A 20,679-nucleotide genomic window follows, 5' to 3' on the forward strand; every position below is an offset into this window, starting at 1 on the left:
CTCATACCTCCTATCATCTTCTCATCTCATCTCATCTCCTATCTCATCTCTATCTCCCATCCCATCTCTATCTCTACCTCATCATACTCTATCCCATCATCTTCTATCTCTATCTCATCTCTCATCTCATTCCATCTCTCAATCAATCTCTATCTCTATCTCATCCTATCTCATCCTATCCTATCAATCATCTCATCTCTATCTCCTATCTCTATTCTATCTCATCTATCTCATTCTATCTCTATCTCTATCTCTATTCTATCTCTATCTCATTCTCTATTCTCTATTCTATCTTCATCTCTATTCTACATCCTATCTCTATCTCTATCTCTATCTCTATCTCTATCATTCCCATCTCTATCTCCATTCTCCATTCTATCTCTATCAATTCTATCTCTATCTCTATCTATCTCTATCTCTATCTCTATCTCTATCTCTATCTCTATCTCTATCTCTATCTCATTCTATCTCTATCTCATCCTATCTCTATCTCTATTCTATCTCTATCTCATCTCTATCTCTATCTCTATCTCTATCTCATCTCTATCTCTATTCTATCTCTATCTCTATCTCTATCTCTATCTCTATCTCATCTCTATCTCTATCTCTATCTATCTCATCTCATTCTATCTCATCTCTATCTCTATCTCTATCTCATCTCTATCTCATCTCATCCCATCTCTATCTCTATCCCATCCCATCAATCCCATCCCATCCCATCCCATCCCATCCCTCTCTCACCTGTTCTCCTCCTCCTTCTCCCTCTCCCTCTCCCGGAGCGTTTCCAGCCATTCCCGGGGGCAGGAAAATCCCTGGAGCTTCCGAGCCAGGGCCAGCACGAACGAGGCGGGGTCACCTGGGGACCCCCAAAGTCATCACACCCCCCTGCTGAGACCCCCAAACTCATCACCTGCTGAGACCCCCAAACTCATCACACCCCTGCTGAGACCCCCATCACACCTGCTGAGACCCCCAAACTCATCTCACACCCTGCTGAGACCCCCAAACCTGCTGAGACCCCCAAACTCATCTCACACCCTGCTGAGACCCCCAAACCTGCTGAGACCCCCAAACTCATCACACCCTGCTGGACTGCAGACCCCACACACCTGCTGAGACCCCCAAACTCATCTCACACCCTGCTGAGACCCCCAAACCTGCTGAGACCCCCAAACTCATCACACCCCCTGCTGAGACCCCCAAACTCATCACCTGCTGAGACCCCAAACTCATCACCTGCTGAGACCCCCAAACTCATCACCTGCTGAGACCCCCAAACTCATCACACCCCCTGCTGAGACCCCCAAACTCATCACCTGCTGAGACCCCCAAACTCATCACACCTGCTGAGACCCCCAAACTCATCACCTGCTGAGACCCCCCAAACTCATCACACCCCCCCTGCTGAGACCCCCAAACTCATCACAGCCCCTGCTGAGACCCCCAAACTCATCACACCCCCTGCTGAGACCCCCAAACTCATCACCTGCTGAGACCCCCAAACCTGCTGAGACCCCCAAACTCATCACAGCCCCTGCTGAGACCCCCAAACTCATCACACCCCCTGCTGAGACCCCCCAAACTCATCACACCCCTGCTGAGACCCCCAAACTCATCACCCTGCTGAGACCCCCAAACTCATCACACCCCTGCTGAGACCCCCAAACTCATCACAGCCCCTGCTGAGACCCCCAAACTCATCACCTGCTGAGACCCCCCCAAACTCATCACACCCCCTGCTGAGACCCCCAAACTCATCACACCCCTGCTGAGACCCCCAAACTCATCACAGCCCCTGCTGAGACCCCCAAACTCATCACCTGCTGGACCTCAAACTCTGCTGAGACCCCCAAACTCATCACGCCTGCTGAGACCCCCAAACTCATCACATCTGCTGAGACCCCCAAACTCATCACACCCCCTGCTGAGACCCCCAAACCTGCTGAGACCCCCAAACTCATCACACACCCTGCTGAGACCTCCAAACTCATCACACCCCCGGGGGTCTCTGGGTGGGGGTCTCAGTGGGTGGGGGTCTCTCAGTGATCCAGGGGTCTCTGGGCAGGGGTTTGGGGGTGTTTCAGGGGTCTCTGGGTGGGATTTGGGGGTCTCCTGGGGATCTCTGGGTGGGTTTTGAGGGGGGTCTCTGGGTGGTTTGGGGGGGTCTCTGAGTGTTTTTGGGGGTCTCTGGGTGATTTTGGGGGGTCCCTGGGTGGGTTCTGGGGTGTTTTGGGGGGTCCCTCACCCTGCACAGCCAGTTTGGGGTTCCAGAAGACGCCCCAGGGGTGTTTTGGGGGTCTCTGGGTGGGTTTTGAGGTGGTTTTGGGTGGGTTTTGGGGTGTTTTGGGGGTGTTTTTGGGGGCTCTCTCACCCTGCACAGCCAGTCTGGGGTTCCAGAAGACGCCTGGGGTCTCTGGGTGGGTTTTGGGTGGGTCTCTGGGGTGGTTTTGGGGTGGTTTTGGGGTGTTTTGGGTGGTCTCTCACCCTGCACAGCCAGTTTGGGGTTCCAGAAGACGCCCTGGGGGTGTTTTGGGGGTCTCTGGGTGGTTTTGGGTGCTTTGGGGTCCCTCACCTGCACAGCCAGTTTGGGGTTCCAGAAGACGCCTGGGGGTCTCTGGGTGGGTTTGGGTGGGTTTTGGGGGTCTCTAGGTGAGTTTTGGAGTGGTTTTGGGGGCTCTCTCACCCTGCACAGCCAGTTTGGGGTTCCAGAAGACGCCCTGGGGGTCTCTGGGTGGTTTTGGGGGTGTTTTGGGGGTTTTGGGTGTTTTGGGGGGCTCTCTCACCCTGCACAGCCAGTTTGGGGTTCCAGAAGACGCCCTGGGGTGTTTTGGGGGTCTCTGGGTGGGTTTTGGGGTGTTTTGGGGGGTCTCTCACCCTGCACAGCCAGTTTGGGGTTCCAGAAGATGCCCTGGGGGTCTCTGGGTGGGTTTTGGGGGTCTCTGGGTGGGTTTTGGGGTGGTTTTGGGGGGTCTCTCACCCTGCACAGCCAGTTTTGGGCTCCAGAAGACGCCCTGGGGGAGTTTTGGGGGTCTCTGGGTGGTTTTGGGGTGGTTTTGGGGTCTCTGGGTGGTTTTGGGGTGTTTGGGTCTGGGGTGTTTTGGGCTCTCACCCTGCACAGCCAGTTTGGGGTTCCTGGGGGAGTTTTGGGGTGGTTTTGGGGGTCTCTGGGTGGGTTTTGGGGGCTCTCTCACCCTGCACAGCCAGTTTGGGGTTCCAGAAGACGCCCTGGGGTCTCTGGGTGGTTTTGGGGTGTTTTGGGGTGTTGGGGTCTCTCACCCTGCACAGCCAGTTTGGGGTTCCAGAAGACGCACTAGGGTGGTTTTGGGGGAGTTTAGGTGTTTTGGGGGTCTCTCACCCTGCACAGCCAGTTTGGGGTTCCAGAAGACGCCCTGGGGGTCTCTGGGTGGTTTTGGGGGTGGTTTTGGGGGTCTCTGGGTGGGTTTTGGGGTGTTTTGGGGTGTTTTTGGGGCTCTCTCACCCTGCACAGCCAGTTTGGGGTTCCAGAAGACGCCCTGGGGGTCTCTGGGTGGGTTTGGGGTGGCTTTGGGGGTCTCTGGGTGGTTTTGGGGGTGGTTTTGGGTCTCTGGGTGGGTTTTGGGGGTCTCTCACCCTGCACAGCCAGTCTGGGGTTCCAGAAGACACCCTGGGTGGTTTTGGGGGTTTCTGGGTGGGTTTGGGGTGGTTTTGGGGGCTCTCTCACCCTGCACAGTCAGTTTGGGATTCCAGAAGATGCCCTGGGGGTTTCTGGGTGGGTTTGGGTGGGTTTTGGGGCTCTCTAGGTGGGTTTTGGGGTGTTTTTGGGGGGTCCCTCACCCTGCACAGCCAGTTTTGGGCTCCAGAAGACACCCTGGGGGTCTCTGGGTGGTTTTGGGGGTCTCTGGGGTGTTTTTGGGTGGTCTCTCACCCTGCACAGCCAGTCTGGGGTTCCAGAAGACGCCCTGGGGGAGTTTGGGTGGGTTTTGGGAGTGTTTTTGGGGGGTCCCTCACCCTGCACAGCCAGTCTGGGGTTCCAGAAGACGCCCTGGGGGTGTTTTGGGGGTCTCTGGGTGGGTTTTGGGGGTCTCTGGGTGGTTTTGGGGTGGTTTTGGGGGTCTCTGGGTGGGTTTTGGGGTGTTTTGGGGTGTTTTAGGGGCTCTCTCACCCTGCACAGCCAGTTTTGGGCTCCAGAAGACGCCCTGGGGGTTTCTGGGTGGTTTTGGGGGTGTTTTTGGGGGTCTCTCACCCTGCACAGCCAGTTTGGGGTTCCAGAAGACGCCCTGGGGGTCTCTGGGTGGGTTTTTGGGGGTCTCTCACCCTGCACAGCCAGTTTTGGGTTCCAGAAGACGCCCTGGGGGTCTCTGGGGTGTTTTTGGGGGGTCTCTCACCCTGCACAGCCAGTTTGGGGTTCCAGAAGACGCCCTGGGGGTCTCTGGGTGGGTTTTGGGGGGTCTCTCACCCTGCACAGCCAGTTTGGGGTTCCAGAAGACGCCCTGGGGGTCTCTGGGTGGGTTTTGGGGTGGTTTTGGGGGGTCTCTCACCCTGCACAGCCAGTTTGGGGTTCCAGAAGACGCCCTGGGGGTCTCTGGGTGGGTTTTTGGGGGCTCTCTCACCCTGCACAGCCAGTTTTGGGCTCCAGAAGACGCCCTGGGGGTCTCTGGGTGGTTTTGGGGTGGTTTTGGGGTGGTTTTGGGGGTCTCTGGGTGGTTTTGGGGTGTTTTTGGGGCTCTCTCACCCTGCACAGCCAGTTTGGGGCTCCAGAAGATGCCCTGGGAGTTTCTGGGTGGGTTTTGGGGTGTTTTGGGGGTGTTTTTGGGGTCTCTCACCCTGCACAGCCAGTTTTGGGCTCCAGAAGACGCCCTGGGGGTCTCTGGGGTGTTTTAGGGGCTCCCTCACCCTGCACAGCCAGTTTTGGGTTCCAGAACACTCCCGCATTCCGCAGCAGCTGCTCCCGCTCTCGATTCACGGCCACGACGGCGGCGCCGCGGCCGAAGAGGCGCCCGTAGGAGAGGCGGAAATCGCACACCGTGCCTTGGAGGGGTCAGACGTGATGGTGGGGGGCTCAGGGACCACCAGCACCCCCTCAGGACCCCCCTGGGGTCCCTTTTCCCCCCTCCACCCCCCGTACCTGCGAGCAGCACCAGGTCAGCGTCCCGCAGGGCCTCGCGCCGCCGGTGCCGCAGAACCAGGGGGCTCTCGGGGGGCAGCAGCCCCCGGGCAGCCCCCCCCAGGTAACAGGGGGTGCCCAGGGCCTCCAGTGCCGAGCTGGGGACAGGGGGGGGTCAGTGGGAACCCCAACTGGCTCGGTTTGGGCCCAAACTGGTTCGGTTTGGGGTCCAAACTGGTTTGGTTTGGGGTCTCAAACTGGTTTGTTTTGGGGATCCAAACTGGTTTGGTTTGTAGATCCAAAGTGGCTCGGTTTGATCCCAAACTGGTTTGGTCTGGGGCTCCAGACTGGTTTGGTTTGGGGCTCCAAACTGGCTCCATTTGGTCCCAAACTGGTTTGGTTTGGGGTCTCCAAACTGGCTCTGTTTGGTCCCAGACTGGTTTGGTTTGGGGTCTCAAACTGGTTTGGTTTGGGGTCTCAAACTGGTTTGGTTTGGGGTCTCAAACTGGTTTGGTTTGGGGTCTCAAACTGGTTTGGTTTGGGGTGTCAAACTGGTTCGGTTTGGTCTCAAACTGGTTTGGTCTGGGGTCTCAAACTGGTTTGGTCTGGGGCTCCAAACTGGCTCGGTTTGGTCCCAGACTGGTTTGGTCTGGGGCTCCAAACTGGTTTGGTTTGGAGATCCAAACTGGCTCCATTTGGTCCCAAACTGGTTTGGTTTGGGGTCTCCAAACTGGCTCGGTTTGGTCCCAGACTGGTTTGGTCTGGGGCTCCAAAGCAGCTCCATTTGGGGGCTCCAAACAGGCTCCATTTGATCCCAGACTGGTTTGGTTTGGGGTCTCAAACTGGCTCAGTTTGGGGTCTCAAACTGGCTCAGTTTGGCCCCAATCTGGTTTGGTTTGGTTCCAAACTGGTTTGGTTTGGGGTTCCAAACTGGTTCGGTTTGTGGCCCAAATGGGCTCAGTCAGAGTTCCAAACTGGTCCCATTTTGGGTCCCAAACTGGTTTGGTTTGGGGCTCCAAACTGGCTCCATTTGGTCCCAAACTGGTTTGGTTTGGGATTCCAAACTGGTTCAGTTTGGCCCCAAAGTGGCTCAGTGTAGCCCCAGAGTAGCTGAGTTTGGGGCTCCAAACTGGCCCCCTCTGGGATCCCAAACTGGCCCTATTTGAGGTTCCAAACTGGCCCCATTTGGGGTTCCAAACTGGTCCCATTTGGAGTCCCAAACTGTCCCTATTTGGAGTCCCAAACTGGTCCCATTTTGGGTCCCAAACTGGCCCCATTTGAGTCCCAAACTGGTCCCATTTGGAGTCCCAAACTGTCTCTATTTGGAGTCCCAAACTGGTCCCATTTTGGGTCCCAAACTGGCCCCATTTGGAGTCCCAAACTGGCCCCATTTGGAGTCCCAAACTGTCCCTATTTGGAGTCCCAAACTGGTCCCATTTTGGGTCCCAAACTGGCCCCATTTGGAGTCCCAAACTGGCCCTATTTGGGGTTCCAAACTGGCCCCATTTGGAGTCCCAAACTGTCCCTATTTGGAGTCCCAAACTGGTCCCATTTTGGGTCCCAAACTGGCCCTATTTGAGGTTCCAAACTGGCCCTATTTGGGGTTCCAAACTGGTCCCATTTGGGGTTCCAAACTGGTCCCATTTGGAGTCCCAAACTGGCCCCATTTGGAGTCCCAAACTGGTCCCATTTGGAGTCCCAAACTGGCCCCATTTGGGGTCCCAAACTGGTCCCATTTGGAGTCCCAAACTGGCCCCATTTGGGGTCCCAAACTGGCCCCATTTGGGGCCCCAAAATGGACTCAGTTCAGCCCCAAACTGGCTCGGTTTGACCCCAAACTGGCTCCAAGTGGTCCCAAACCAGTTCCTATGTCCCAAACCAGTCCAGTTGCACCCAGTCCAGCCCAGTTCAACCCAGCCCAGCCCAGTTTAATCCAGGCCAGTTTAACCCAGCCCAGTTTAACCCAGTCCACCCAGTTTAACCCAGCCCAGCCCGGCCTGGCCCGGCCCAGCCCAGTCCACCCCAGTTTAACCCAGCCCAGCCCAGTTTAACCCAGCCCAGCCCAGATCAACCCAGTCCAGCCCAGTTCAACCCAACCCAGCCCAGTTCAACCCAGCCCAGGCCAGTTTAACCCAGCCCAGCCCAGCCCAGCCCAGTTTAACCCAGTTTAACCCAGCCCAGGCCAGTTTAACCCAGCCCAGCCCAGCCCAGCCCAGTTTAACCCAGTTTAACCCAGTCCAGCCCAGTTTAACCCAGCCCAGTCCAGCCCAGTTTAACCCAGTTTAACCCAGTCCGGCCTCACCGCAGCTCCTCGGCCGGGGTCGGGGGCAGCAAGGCCTGACTGCCCAGCAGCACCAGGGGCCTGGAGGCCCGGCTTAAGAGCTCAGCACAGCGCTGGACCTGGATAAAACAGCTCAAATTAACCCTAAACCCGGCTCAGACTGCCCCTAAACCCGGCTTAAGAGCTCAGCACAGCGCTGGACCTGGATAGAACAGCCTGGATTAACCCTAAACCCGGCTCAGTCGGCCCCTAAACCCGGCTTAAGAGCTCAGCACAGCGCTGGACCTGGATAGAACAGCCCAAATTAACCCTAAACCCGGCTCAGACTGCCCCTAAGCCCGGCTTAACAGCCCTAAACCGGCTTAAGAGCTCAGCACAGCGCTGGACCTGGAAAAAACAGCCTGGATTAACCCTAAACCCGGCTCAAACTGCCCCTAAACCCGTCTTAACAGCCCCTAAACCCGGCTTAAGAGCTCAGCACAGCGCTGGACCTGGAAAAACAGCCCAAATTAACCCTAAACCCGGCTCAGACTGCCCCTAAACCCGGCTTAAGAGCTCAGCACAGCGCTGGACCTGGAAAAAACAGCTCAAATTAACCCTAAACCCAGCTCAGACTGCCCCTAAACCCGTCTTAAGAGCTCAGCACAGCGCTGGACCTGGAAAAAACAGCCTGGATTAACCCTAAACCCGGCTTAAGAGCTCAGCACAGCGCTGGACCTGGAAAAAACAGCCCAGATTAACCCTAAACCTGGCTCAGACTGCCCCTAAACCCGGTTTAACAGCCCCTAAACCCGGCTTAAGAGCTCAGCACAGCGCTGGACCTGGAAAAAACAGCCTGGATTAACCCTAAACCCGGCTCAGACTGCCCCTAAACCCGGCTTAACAGCTCAGCACAGCGCTGGACCTGGAAAAAACAGCTCAAATTAACCCTAAACCCGGCTCAGACTGCCCCTAAACCCGGCTTAAGAGCTCAGCACAGCGCTGGACCTGGATAAAACAGCCCAAATTAACCCTAAACCCGGCTCAGACTGCCCCTAAACCCGGCTTAACAGCTCCTAAACCCGGCTTAAGAGCTCAGCACAGCGCTGGACCTGGAAAAAACAGCCCAGATTAACCCTAAACCCGGCTCAGACTGCCCCTAAACCCGGCTTAACAGCTCAGCACAGCGCTGGACCTGTTAAAAACAGCCTGCATTAACCCTAAACCCGGCTCAAACTGCCCCTAAACCCGGCTTAAGAGCTCAGCTCAGCGCTGGACCTGGATAAAACAGCTCAAATTAACCCTAAACCCGGCTTAAGAGCTCAGCACAGCGCTGGACCTGGAAAAAACAGCCCAGATTAACCCTAAACCCGGCTTAAGAGCCCCTAAACCCGGTTTAACAGCCCCTAAACCCGGCTTAAGAGCTCAGCACAGCGCTGGACCTGGATAGAACAGCCCAGATTAACCCTAAACCTGGCTCAGACTGCCCCTAAACCCGGTTTAACAGCCCCTAAACCCGGCTTAAGAGCTCAGCACAGCGCTGGACCTGCAAAAACAGCCTGGATTAACCCTAAACCTGGCTCAGTGAGCCAATCCTAAACCTGCCCCACCCCCAATCCCACAACCCTCCCCAAATCCCACCTTCAACCCCCCACCAAACCTCCCCCTTCCCCTGCAGGGCCCCCAAATCCAACCCAGTCAATCCCAAACCCCCTCAACCCTCCAAATCCCACCCAGCCGATCCCAAACCCCTCCCATGACACCACAGACCCCTCAAATCCCCCCATCACAGCAGGGCCCCCCAAATCCCACCTGGTTGATCCCAAATCCCCCCAGACCCCTCAAATCCCACCCAGCAGATCCCCAATCCCCAGCCCCCTCAAATCCCACCCAGCTGATCCCAAATGCCCCCCCAACCCCTCAAATCCCACCCAGCCGATCCCAACCCCCTCAATCCCCCAAATCCCACCCAGCCAATCCCAAACCCCTCCCATGACACCACAGACCCCCCAAATCCCCCCATCACAGCAGGGCCCCCAAATCCCACCCAGCCAATCCCAAACCCTCCCATGACACCACAGACCCCCCAAACCCCTCCCATCACAGTAGGGTCCCCCAAATCCCACTCTAGTTGATCCCAAATCCCCCAACCCCTCAAATCCCACTTGGTTGATCCCAAATGCCCCCAACCCCCTCAAATCCCACCCAGCTGATCCCAAACCCTCCCATGACACCACAGACCCCCAACCCCCTCCATCTGGCAGAGACTCCTCAAATCCCACCCAGCCGATCCCAAACCCTCCCATGACACCACAGACCCCCAAACCCCCTCTTCCCAGCAGGGCCCCCAAATCCCACCTGGCCAATCCCAAACCCCCCAAGCCCCCCAAATCCCACCCAGCTGATCCCAAACCACCCCCATAACACCACAGACCCCCCAAATCCCCCCTTCCCCAGTAGGGCCCCCAAATCCCACCCAGCTAATCCCAAATCCCCCCATGACACCACAGACCCCCAAACTCCCCCCATCCGCAGCAGGGCCCCCAAATCCCCCAACCCCCTCAAATCCCACCCAGCCGATCCCAACCCCCAACCCCCCAAATCCCACCCAGCTGATCCCAAACCCTCCCATGACACCACAGACACCCCCAATCCCCCCATCACCAGCAGGGCTCCCCCAAATCCCACCCAGCCAATCCCAAACCATCCCCATGACACCACAGACCCTCCCAGCCCCCATCACAGCAGGGCCCCCAAATCCCACCCAGCTGATCCCAAACCCCCAAACCCCCAAATCCCACCCAGCCAATCCCAAACCCCCCCACGACACCACAGACCCCCCAAACCCCCTTCCCCAGCAGGGCCCCCAAATCCCACCCAGCACATCCCAAACCCCCAAATCCCACTCCAGCCAATCCCACCCCCAACGCCCCCAAATCCCACCCAGCCAATCCCAAACTCCCCAAATCCCACCTGGCCAACCCCAAACTTCCCACCCCCCATCCCATGACTTTCCCACCCCAGACCCCCAAATTCCCCCTTCCCAGCAGGGTCCCCCAAATCCCACCTGGTCGATACCAAATCCCCCCCAACCCCCAAATCCCACCCAGCTGATCCCAAACCCCTCCCATGACACCACAGACCCCCAAATCCCACCCAGCCGATCCCAAGCCCCACCCAGCTGATCCCCAAATCCCCCAACACCCTAAATCCCACCCAGTCAATCCCAACCCTCCCCTGACACCTACAGACCCCCCAAACCCCCTCCTTCCCCAGCAGGGTCCCCCAAATCCCACCTGGTCAATCCCAAACTTCCCCCACCCCCCATCCCACGACTTTCCCACCCCCAGACCCCCCCAAATCCCCCCCTGGGGGTTCCCCCCGAGGCCCCACCTGGTCCTGGGTGGGCAGGGGGACGGTGATGGGCAGGGGGGTGACGGCCCGGGGCTCCCAGGCCCCCGCAAACAGATTGTGCAGGTAGTTCTGTAGGTACCTGGAGAGGAAATTGGGGGGTGGGACCCCCCAGATGGGCTCAGCTGAGCCCCCAAACCAGCCCAGTTTAACCCAAAACTGACTCCCTAAACCAGCCCAGTTTAACCCCAAACTGAGCCCCCAAACCAGCCCAGTTTAACCCCAAACTGAGCCCCCAAATCAGCCCAGTTTAACCCAAAACTGAGCCCCTAAACCAGCCCAGTTTAATCCAAAACTGACTCCCTAAACCAGCCCAGTTTAACCCCAAAACTGAGCTCCCAAACCAGCCCAGTTTAACCCAAACTGAGCCCTAAACCAGCCCAGTTTAACCCAAACTGAGCCCCAAACCAGCCCAGTTTGACCCAAAACTGAGCCCCAAACCAGCCCAGTTTAACCCAAAGCTGACCCCCAAACCAGCCCAGTTTAACCCAAAACTGAGCCCCCAAACCAGCCCAGTTTAACCCAAAACTGACCCCCAAACCAGCCCAGTTTAACCCCAAACTGAGCCCCCAAATCAGCCCAGTTTAACCCCAAAACTGAGCCCCCAAACCAGCCCAGTTTAACCCAGCCCAGTTTTCCCCAGCCCAGCCCAGTTTAACCCAGCCCAGTTTCCCCCAGTCCAGCCCAGTTTCACCCAGCCCAGTTTAACCCAGCCCAGTTTCCCCCAGTTCTCACCAGTTCAGGACCTTCCCCCTCAGCCCGCGGGGGCTCCGGGCCCCCCCCAGCTCCTTCTGCACCACGTGGAAGGGGTAGAGGACGTCGATGGGGAGCTCCACGAACACGGGGCCTGCCAGAATTGGGGTGAAGTGACCCCAAAAACCTCCTCGGGACCCCAGAAACCTCCTCAGAACCCAAAACCTCCTCAAAACCTCCTCAAAACCCCAAAAACCTCCTCAAAACCTCCTCAAAAGCTCCTCAGAACCCCAAAACCTCCTCAAAACCTCCTCAGAACCCCAAAACCTCCTCAAAACCTCCTCGGGACCCCAAAAACCTCCTCAAACCCCAAAACCTCCTCAAAACCTCCTTGAAATCCCAAAACCTCCTCAGACCCCAAAACCTCCTCAAACCCCAAAACCTCCTCAAAACCTCCTTGAAATCCCAAAACCTCCTCGGACCCCAAAACCTCCTCAAACCCCAAAATGGGGAGTTTTTTTGGGTTCCCTTCTCCATAGGGTTGTTTTTTGGGGTCCTCTCCCCATCCCCTCCCCATAGGTTTGTTTTTTGGGGTTCCCCTCCATGGGGTTGTTTTGCGGTCCCCTCCCCTCCATGGGGTTGTTTTTTGGGGTTCCCCCCTCCATGGGGTTGTTTTTGGGGTTCCCCGCCGGGGTATTTTTTAGGGTGTCCCCAACCCCCCCGGGGCTGTTTTTGGGGTCCCCCCACCCCATGGGGTTGATTTTGGGGTCCCCCCCCCTCCATGGGGTATTTTTTGGGGTCCTCCCCCCCTGGGGTTGTTTTTGGGGTCCCCCCTCCATGGGGTTTTTTTTGGGGTCCCCTCCCCTCCATGGGGTTGTTTTTGGGGTCCCCCCTGGGGTTGTTTTTGGGGTCCCCTCCCCTCCATGGGGTTGTTTTTGGGATCCCCCCCCGGGGTTGTTTTGGGGTCCCCTCCCCTCCATGGGGTTGTTTTTGGGGTACCCCCCTGGGGTAATTTTTGGTTTCCCCTCCCCACCATGGGGTTCTTTTTTGGGGTCCATTCCCTCCTCCATGGGATTGTTTTTGGGTTCCCCTCCCCCCTCCATGGGGTATTTTTTTGGGCTCCCCCTCCCCTCCATGGGGTTGTTTTTGAGTTCCCCCCTCCATGGGGTTGTTTTTTGGGTGTCCCGTCCCCCCCTGGGGTTGTTTTTGGGGTCCCCTCCCTCCATGGGGTTGTTTTTGGGGTCCCCCCATCCTCTCCTCCATGGGGTTGTTTTTGGGGTCCCCCCCGGGGTTGTTTTTGGGGTCCCCCCCTGGGGTTGTTTTTGGGGTCCATCCCCTCCATGGGGTTGTTTTTGGGTTCCCCCCCTCCATGGGGTTGTTTTTGGGGTCCCTCCCCCCCGGGGTTGTTTTTGAGTTCCCCCCTCCATGGGGTTGTTTTTGGGGTCCCCTCCCCTCCATGGGGTTGTTTTTGAGTTCCCCCCTCCATGGGGTTGTTTTTGGGGTCCCCCCATCAGGGTTGTTTTTGGGTCCCCTCTCCTCCATGGGGTTGTTTTTGGGTGCCTCACCGGGGTTATTTTTGGGTCCCCCCCCTCCACGGGGTATTTTTGGGGTGCCTCACCGGGGTTGTTTTGGGGTCCTCCCCCCTGGGGTTGTTTTTGGGTCCCCCCTCTCCATGGGGTTGTTTTTTGGGTTCCCCTCCCCCCCCCTCCATGGGGTTGTTTTTGGGTTCCCCCCTCCATGGGGTTATTTTTGGGTTCCCCTCCCCTCCATGGGGTTGTTTTTGGGGTCCATCCCCTCCATGGGATTGTTTTTGGGGTCCCCCCCGGGGTTATTTTTGGGTTCCTCCCCTCCCCGGGGTATTTTTGGGGTGCCTCACCGGGGTTGTTTTTGAGGTCCCCCCCGAGGTATTTTTGGGTTCCCCCTCCCAGGGTATTTTAGGGTCCCCCAGGGTTATTTTAGGTTCCCCCTCCATGGGGTTGTTTTGGGGTCCCCCCCTCCATGGGGTTGTTTTTGGGGTCCCCCCCGGGGTAATTTTTGGGTTCCCCCCGGGGTTATTTTTGGGTTCCCCCCCTCCCCGGGGTATTTTTGGGGTCCTCACCGGGGTTGTTTTTGGGGTCCTCACCGGGGTTATTTTTGGGTTCCCCCCCCCTCCCCGGGGTTATTTTTGGGTTCCCCCCGGGGTTATTTTTGGGTTCCCCCCCTCCCCGGGGTATTTTTGGGGTCCTCACCGGGGGTGCCGCTCTGGGCCGTGGCGATGGCCCCGCGCAGGGTGGGCACGATGTCCCTGACGGCCCCCACGGACACCGAGAGCTTGCACAGGGTGCGGAACAGGGACAGCTGCTCGATGTCCTGCAGAGCCCCCCGGCCCTGGGGGGATAGAGACAGGATCCTGGGATCAGCTGGGATATCGGGATCAGCTGGGATATTGGGATCAGCTGGGATCAGCTGGGATCAGCTGGGATATCGGGATCAGCTGGGATCAGCTGGGATATCGGGATCAGCTTGCACAGGGTGCGGAACAGGGACAGCTGCTCCATGTCCTGCAGAGCCCCCCGGCCCTGGGGGAGAGAGACACGGGATATTGGGATCAGCTGGGATCCCAGGATACAGCCAGGATACAGCTGGGATATCGGGATCAGCTGGGATCAGCTGGGATCAGCTGGGATATCGGGATCAGCTGGCACAGGGTGCGGAACAGGGACAGCTGCTGGATGTCCTGCAGAGCCCCCCGGCCCTGGGGGGAGAGAGATGGGATACTGGGATCAGCTGGGATCAGCTGGGATCCTGAGATCAGCTGGGATAGAGCTGGGATCCAGCTGGGATATCGGGATCAGCTGGGATCAGCTGGGATCAGCTGGGATCAGCTGGGATCAGCTGGGATCAGCTGGGATATTGGGATCAGCTTGCACAGGGTGCGGAACAGGGACAGCTGCTCCATGTCCTGCAGAGCCCCCCGGCCCTGGGGGACACAGATGGGATATTGGGATCAGCTGGGATCAGCTGGGATCAGCTGGGATCAGCTGGGATATCGGGATCAGCTGGGATATCGGGATCAGCTGGGATCAGCTGGGATATCGGGATCAGCTGGGATATCGGGATCAGCTGGGATATCGGGATCAGCTGGGATCAGCTGGGATCAGCTGGGATATCGGGATCAGCTGGGATATCGGGATCAGCTGGGATATCAGGATCAGCTGGGATCAGCTGGGATATCAGGATCAGCTTGCACAGGGTGCGGAACAGGGACAGCTGCTCCATGTCCTGCAGAGCCCCCCGGCCCTGGGGGACAGAGACAGGATACTGGGATCAGCTGGGATCAGCTGGGATCAGCTGGGATCAGCTGGGATCAGCTGGGATCAGCTGGGATATCGGGATCAGCTTGCACAGGGTGCGGAACAGGGACAGCTGCTCCATGTCCTGCAGAGCCCCCCGGCCCTGGGGGACACAGATGGGATATTGGGATCAGCTGGGATCAGCTGGGATCAGCTGGGATCAGCTGGGATCAGCTGGGATCAGCTGGGATATCGGGATCAGCTGGGATATCGGGATCAGCTTGCAGAGGGTGCAGAACAGGGACAGCTGCTCGATGTCCTGCAGAGCCCCCCGGCCCTGGGGGGAGAGAGACAGGATACTGGGATCAGCTGGGATCAGCTGGGATCAGCTGGGATCAGCTGGGATATCGGGATCAGCTTGCACAGGGTGCGGAACAGGGACAGCTGCTCCATGTCCTGCAGAGCCCCCCGGCCCTGGGGGAGAGACACGGGATATTGGGATCAGCTGGGATCAGCTGGGATCAGCTGGGATCAGCTGGGATCAGCTGGGATATCGGGATCAGCTGGGATCAGCTGGGATATGGGGATCAGCTGGGATCAGCTGGGATATCGGGATCAGCTGGGATCAGCTGGGATATGGGGATCAGCTGGGATCAGCTGGGATATCGGGATCAGCTGGCACAGGGTGCGGAACAGGGACAGCTGCTCCATGTCCTGCAGAGCCCCCCGGCCCTGGGGGACAGAGACAGGATACTGGGATCAGCTGGGATCAGCTGGGATCCTGGGATCAGCTGGGATATTGGGATCAGCTGGGATCAGCTGGGATCCTGGGATCAGCTGGGATCAGCTGGGATCCTGGGATCAGCTGGGATCAGCTGGGATCAGCTGGGATATCGGGATCAGCTGGGATATTGGGATCAGCTGGGATCAGCTGGGATATTGGGATCAGCTGGGATATTGGGATCAGCTGGGATATCGGGATCAGCTGGGATATCGGGATCAGCTGGGATATTGGGATCAGCTGGGATCAGCTGGGATATTGGGATCAGCTGGGATATTGGGATCAGCTGGGATATCGGGATCAGCTGGGATATCGGGATCAGCTTGCACAGGGTGCGGAACAGGGACAGCTGCTCGATGTCCTGCAGAGCCCCCCGGCCCTGGGGGACACAGATGGGATATTGGGATCAGCTGGGATCAGCTGGGATCAGCTGGGATCAGCTGGGATCAGCTGGGATCAGCTGGGATATCGGGATCAGCTGGGATATCGGGATCAGCTTGCAGAGGGTGCAGAACAGGGACAGCTGCTCGATGTCCTGCAGAGCCCCCCGGCCCTGGGGGGAGAGAGACAGGATACTGGGATCAGCTGGGATCAGCTGGGATCAGCTGGGATCAGCTGGGATATCGGGATCAGCTTGCACAGGGTGCGGAACAGGGACAGCTGCTCCATGTCCTGCAGAGCCCCCCGGCCCTGGGGGACACAGATGGGATATTGGGATCAGCCAGGATCCCAGGATACAGCTGGGATCCAGCTGGGATACAGCCAGGATCCCAGGATACAGCCAGGATCAGCTGGGATCAGCTGGGATATCGGGATCAGCTGGGATCAGCTGGGATCAGCTGGGATACAGCAGCATCAGCTGGGATCAGCTTGCACAGGGTGCAGAACAGGGACAGCTGCTCCATGTCCTGCAGAGCCCCCCGGCCCTGGGGGGACATTGGGGACACAGCTGGGATCAGTCGGGATACAGCGGGATCAGCCAGGTCGGGATCAGCCAGGTTGGGATCAGCCAGGTCGGGATCAGCCAGGCTGGGATCAGCCAGGCCAGGACACAAAGCCCGGGATCCCGGGATCTGCCGTGCCAGGAAATGCGTCTGGGACCACCCGGAGCAGCTCTGGACCCAAAACTGCCCTGGGAGCCCCAAACTGGGTCAGTTCAGCCCCAAACCAGCCCAGTTTAATCCCAAACTGAGCCCCCAAACCAGCCCAGTTTAACCCCAAACTGAGCCCCCAAACCAGCCCAGTTTAACCCAAAACTGAACCCCAAACCAGCCCAGTTTAACCCCAAACTGACCCCCCAAACCAGCCCAGTTTAACCCCAAAACAGCCCCCAAACCAGCCCAGTTAACCCCAAACTGACCCCCCAAACCAGCCCAGTTTAACCCCAAAATGACTCCCCAAACCAGCCCAGTTTAACCCAAACTGAGCCCCCAAACCAGCCCAGTTTAACCCCAAACTGAGCCCCAAACCAGCCCAGTTTAACCCCAGACTGAGCCCCCAAACCAGCCCAGTTTAACCCCAAACTGAGCCCCCAAACCAGCCCAGTTTAACCCCAAACTGAGCCCCCAAACCAGCCCAGTTTAACCCCAAACTGAGCCTCCCAAACCAGCCCAGTTTAACCCCAAACTGAGCCCCCAAACCAGCCCAGTTTAACCCCAAACTGAGCTCCAAACCAGCCCAGTTTAACCCCAAACTGAGCCCCCAAACCAGCCCAGTTTAACCCCAAACTGAGCTCCCAAACCAGCCCAGTTTAACCCCAAACTGAGCCCCCAAACCAGCCCAGTTTAACCCCAAACTGAGCCCCCAAACCAGCCCAGTTTAACTCCAAACTGACTCCCCAAACCAGCCCAGTTTAACCCAAAACTGACCCCCTAAACCAGCCCAGTTTAACCCCAAACTGAGCCCCCAAACCAGCCCAGTTTAACCCCAAACTGAGCCCCCAAACCAGCCCAGTTTAACCCCAAACTGAGCCCCCTCCCACCCCCTCGATGTCCCCTCCCACCCTCGGTGTCACCTCCTGGGGGTTTGGTTTTTTTTTTGGGAGGTGTTTTTAGGGGTGGTGGGTTTTTGGGGGGTGTTTTTCTGGGGGGTGTTTTTTAGGGGTGCTGGGTTTTTTTGGAGGGGGGGGTGTTTTTTGGGGGGTGTTCCCACCTTCTGCAGCGAGGCTGCCGCCCCCCCCAGCAGCAGCAGGGGGGACTCTGCCATCTGGGCGTTCTTCACGGCCGTCACCGCGTTGGTGACCCCGGGGCCGGCGGTGACGGCGGCGACGCCGATGACACCTGGGGGGATGAGGAGAGAGGGGGGGACAAAACCAGGCTGGGAGGGGGTCCTGTGCACCCCCTTTTATTGAGGGGGGGGAGCCAAGGGGGTGAGTTTGATCCAAGGTGGGGGGGAAAAAACACCTTGGAAGGATCTTTGGGAGCGACAAGGTGGGTTCTGGGGTCAACGGGAGGAGAGAGAGGGGGGACACCCCAAAATCCTCCACCCCCCAGGGTGGGACACCCCAAAATCCTCCACCCCCCAGGGTGGGACACCCCAAAATCCTCCACCCACGGGGCAGGCCTTGGCCAAGGGGTCACCTCATCGTCCTGACCCCACCAGAGATCCCAAACCATCCTAAAGTGGGACAAACCCCACCCTGGAAGGACCTTGGACACCCAGAAAGCCACTGAAACCTTCTCAGGTCAACCAGGAACCCCCCAGGGTGGGACACCCCAAAACCCTCCACCCTTTGGAGATGTTGGCCATGGGGGTCAGTTCCTTGTCCTGACCCCACCAGAGCTCCCAAACCATCCTAAAGTGGGACAAACAGGGACAAACCCCACCCTGGAAGGACCTTGGACACCCACAAAGTCCCCAAACCCTCCTTGGTTCACCAGGAACCCCCCAAGGTGGGACACCCCAAACCCTCCACCTCCCAGGGTGGGACACCCCAAACCCTCCACCCTTTGGAGATGTTGGCCATGGGGTCACCTCCTTGTCCTGACCCCACCAGAGCTCCCAAACCATCCTAAAGTGGGACAAATGGGGACAAACCCCACCCTGGAAGGACCTTGGAGACCCCACAAGGTCCCTGAACCCCAAAAGCCCCCCCAGATTCCCCCCCAGCAGGGTCGGGGCCCTCACCGGAGAGCCGGGACACGGCGTCGGCGGCGAAGACGGCGGTGGCCTCGTGCCTGGTGTCCACCACGCGGATCCCGAGCTTCTCACAGGCCACCAGCACGGGGGAGATGTGACCCCCCGGCAGAGCGAACAGGAACCGCACCCCGTGCGCCCGCAGCACCTCGGCCACCAGCTCCCCCCCGTGCCGGGGGCTGCCGGGGTCAGCCTGGGGACAGGGGGGTCACCAGGGGGTCACAAACCCCCGGGGACAGTGACAGAACCCCCCCCATCCCCAATGTCCCACCAGCTCCCCCCCGTGCCGGGGGCTGCCTGGGTCAGAGTGGGACAGGGGGACAGGAGGTCACCAGGGGGTCACCAAACCCTGGGGACAGTGACAGAGCCCCCCCTGTCCCCAGTGTCCCACCAGCTCCCCTCCGTGCCGGGGGCTGCTGGGGTCAGCCTGGGACAGGGGGTCACCAGGGGTCACCAGGGGGTCATTGACCCCTGGGGACAGTGACAGAGCCAATATCCCCAATGTCCCACCAGCTCCCCCCCGTGCCGGGGGCTGCCCGGGTCAGCCTGGGACAGGGGGGACAGGGGGGGACAGGGGGGTCACCAACCCCTGGGGACAGTGACAGAACCCCCCAACCCCTGGGGACAGTGACAGAACCCCCCCCATCCCCAATGTCCCACCAGCTCCCCCCCGTGCCGGGGGCTGCCGGGGTCAGCCTGGGACAGGGGGGGACAGGGGGTCACCAGGGGGTCACCAGGGGGTCACCAAACCCCTGGGGACAGTGACAGAACCCCTTGAGGGGTCACTGACCCCTGGGGAAAGTGACAGAACCCCCTGAGGGGTCACCAACCCTTGGGGACAGTGACAGAACCCCCCCTGTCCCCAGTGTCCCACCAGCTCCCCACCGTGCCGGGGGCTGCCGGGGTCAGCCTGGGGACAGGGGGGACAGGGGGGTCACCAGGGGGTCATTGACCCCTGGACACAGTGACAGAGCCCCCCAACCCCTGGGGACAGTGACAGAACCCCCCCCATCCCCAGTGTCCCACCAGCTCCCCTCCGTGCCGGGGGCTGCCGGGGTCAGCCTGGGGACAGGGGGGTCACCAGAGGTCACCAGGGGGTCACCAAACCCTTGGGGACAGTGACAGAGCCCCCCCATCCCCAGTGTCCCACCAGCTCCCCTCCGTGCCGGGGGCTGCCCGGGTCAGCCTGGGGACAGGGGGGACAGGGGGGTCACCAGAGCCCCCCATGACCCTCAGGGGGGTCACCAACCCCTGGGGACAGTGACAGAACCCCCCAACCCCTGGGGACAGTGACAGAACCCCCCTGTCCCCAATGTCCCACCAGCTCCCCTCCGTGCCGGGGGCTGCCGGGGTCAGCCTGGGACAGGGGGATCACCAGGGGGTCACCAGGGGGTCACCAGGGGGTCATTGACCCCTGGAGACAGTGACAGAGCTCCTCAACCCTTGGGGACAGTGACAGAACCCCCCCTGTCCCCCATGTCCCACCAGCTCCCCACCGTGCCGGGGGCTGCCCGGGTCAGCCTGGGACAGGGGGGGACAGGGGGGTCACCAGGGGGTCACAAAACCTCTGGGGACAGTGACAGAACCCCCCCATCCCCAATGTTCCACCAGCTCCCCCCCGTGCCGGGGGCTGCCCGGGTCAGCCTGGGACAGGGGGGTCACCAGGGGGTCACCAAACCCCTGGGGAAAGTGACAGAACCCCCCTGTCCCCAATGTCCCACCAGCTCCCCCCCGTGCCGGGGGCTGCCCGGGTCAGCCTGGGACAGAGGGGACAGGGGGGTCACCAGGGGGTCACCAGGGGGTCATCAAACCCTTAGGGACAGTGACATAGCTCCCCAACCCCTGGGGACAGTGACAGTGACAGAACCCCCCCCATCCCCAGTGTCCCACCAGCTCCCCCCCGTGCCGGGGGCTGCTGGGGTCAGCCTGGGACAGGGGGGTCACCAGGGGGTCACCAGGGGGTCACCAACCCTTGGGGACAGTGACGGAGCCCCCTGAGGGGTCACCAACCCTTGGGGACAGTGACAGAGCTTCCCCCATGGGG

At 59.3% G+C, this 20,679-nt stretch overlaps 1 protein-coding gene across 1 annotated transcript; it reads right to left on the minus strand.

The window, feature by feature from the left end:
• Positions 1–741: 741 nt before the first annotated feature.
• ILVBL (ilvB acetolactate synthase like) lies at positions 742–20,392 on the minus strand (the record flags this gene model as incomplete). The annotated part of the gene is made up of 12 exons (XM_050339118.1): positions 742–856; positions 4,873–5,007; positions 5,105–5,241; positions 7,386–7,483; positions 10,737–10,836; positions 11,490–11,601; positions 13,676–13,814; positions 17,652–17,779; positions 18,627–18,828; positions 19,296–19,331; positions 19,786–19,821; positions 20,357–20,392. Coding segments are annotated over 12 exons (1,274 nt in total), but the record flags the coding sequence as incomplete, so codon positions are not given.
• Positions 20,393–20,679: the final 287 nt, after the last annotated feature.

Source organism: Myiozetetes cayanensis, unplaced genomic scaffold (genome assembly GCF_022539395.1).
Source record: "Myiozetetes cayanensis isolate MyiCay16 unplaced genomic scaffold, myiCay2020 scf800, whole genome shotgun sequence".
Lineage (NCBI taxonomy): Eukaryota > Metazoa > Chordata > Aves > Passeriformes > Tyrannidae > Myiozetetes > Myiozetetes cayanensis.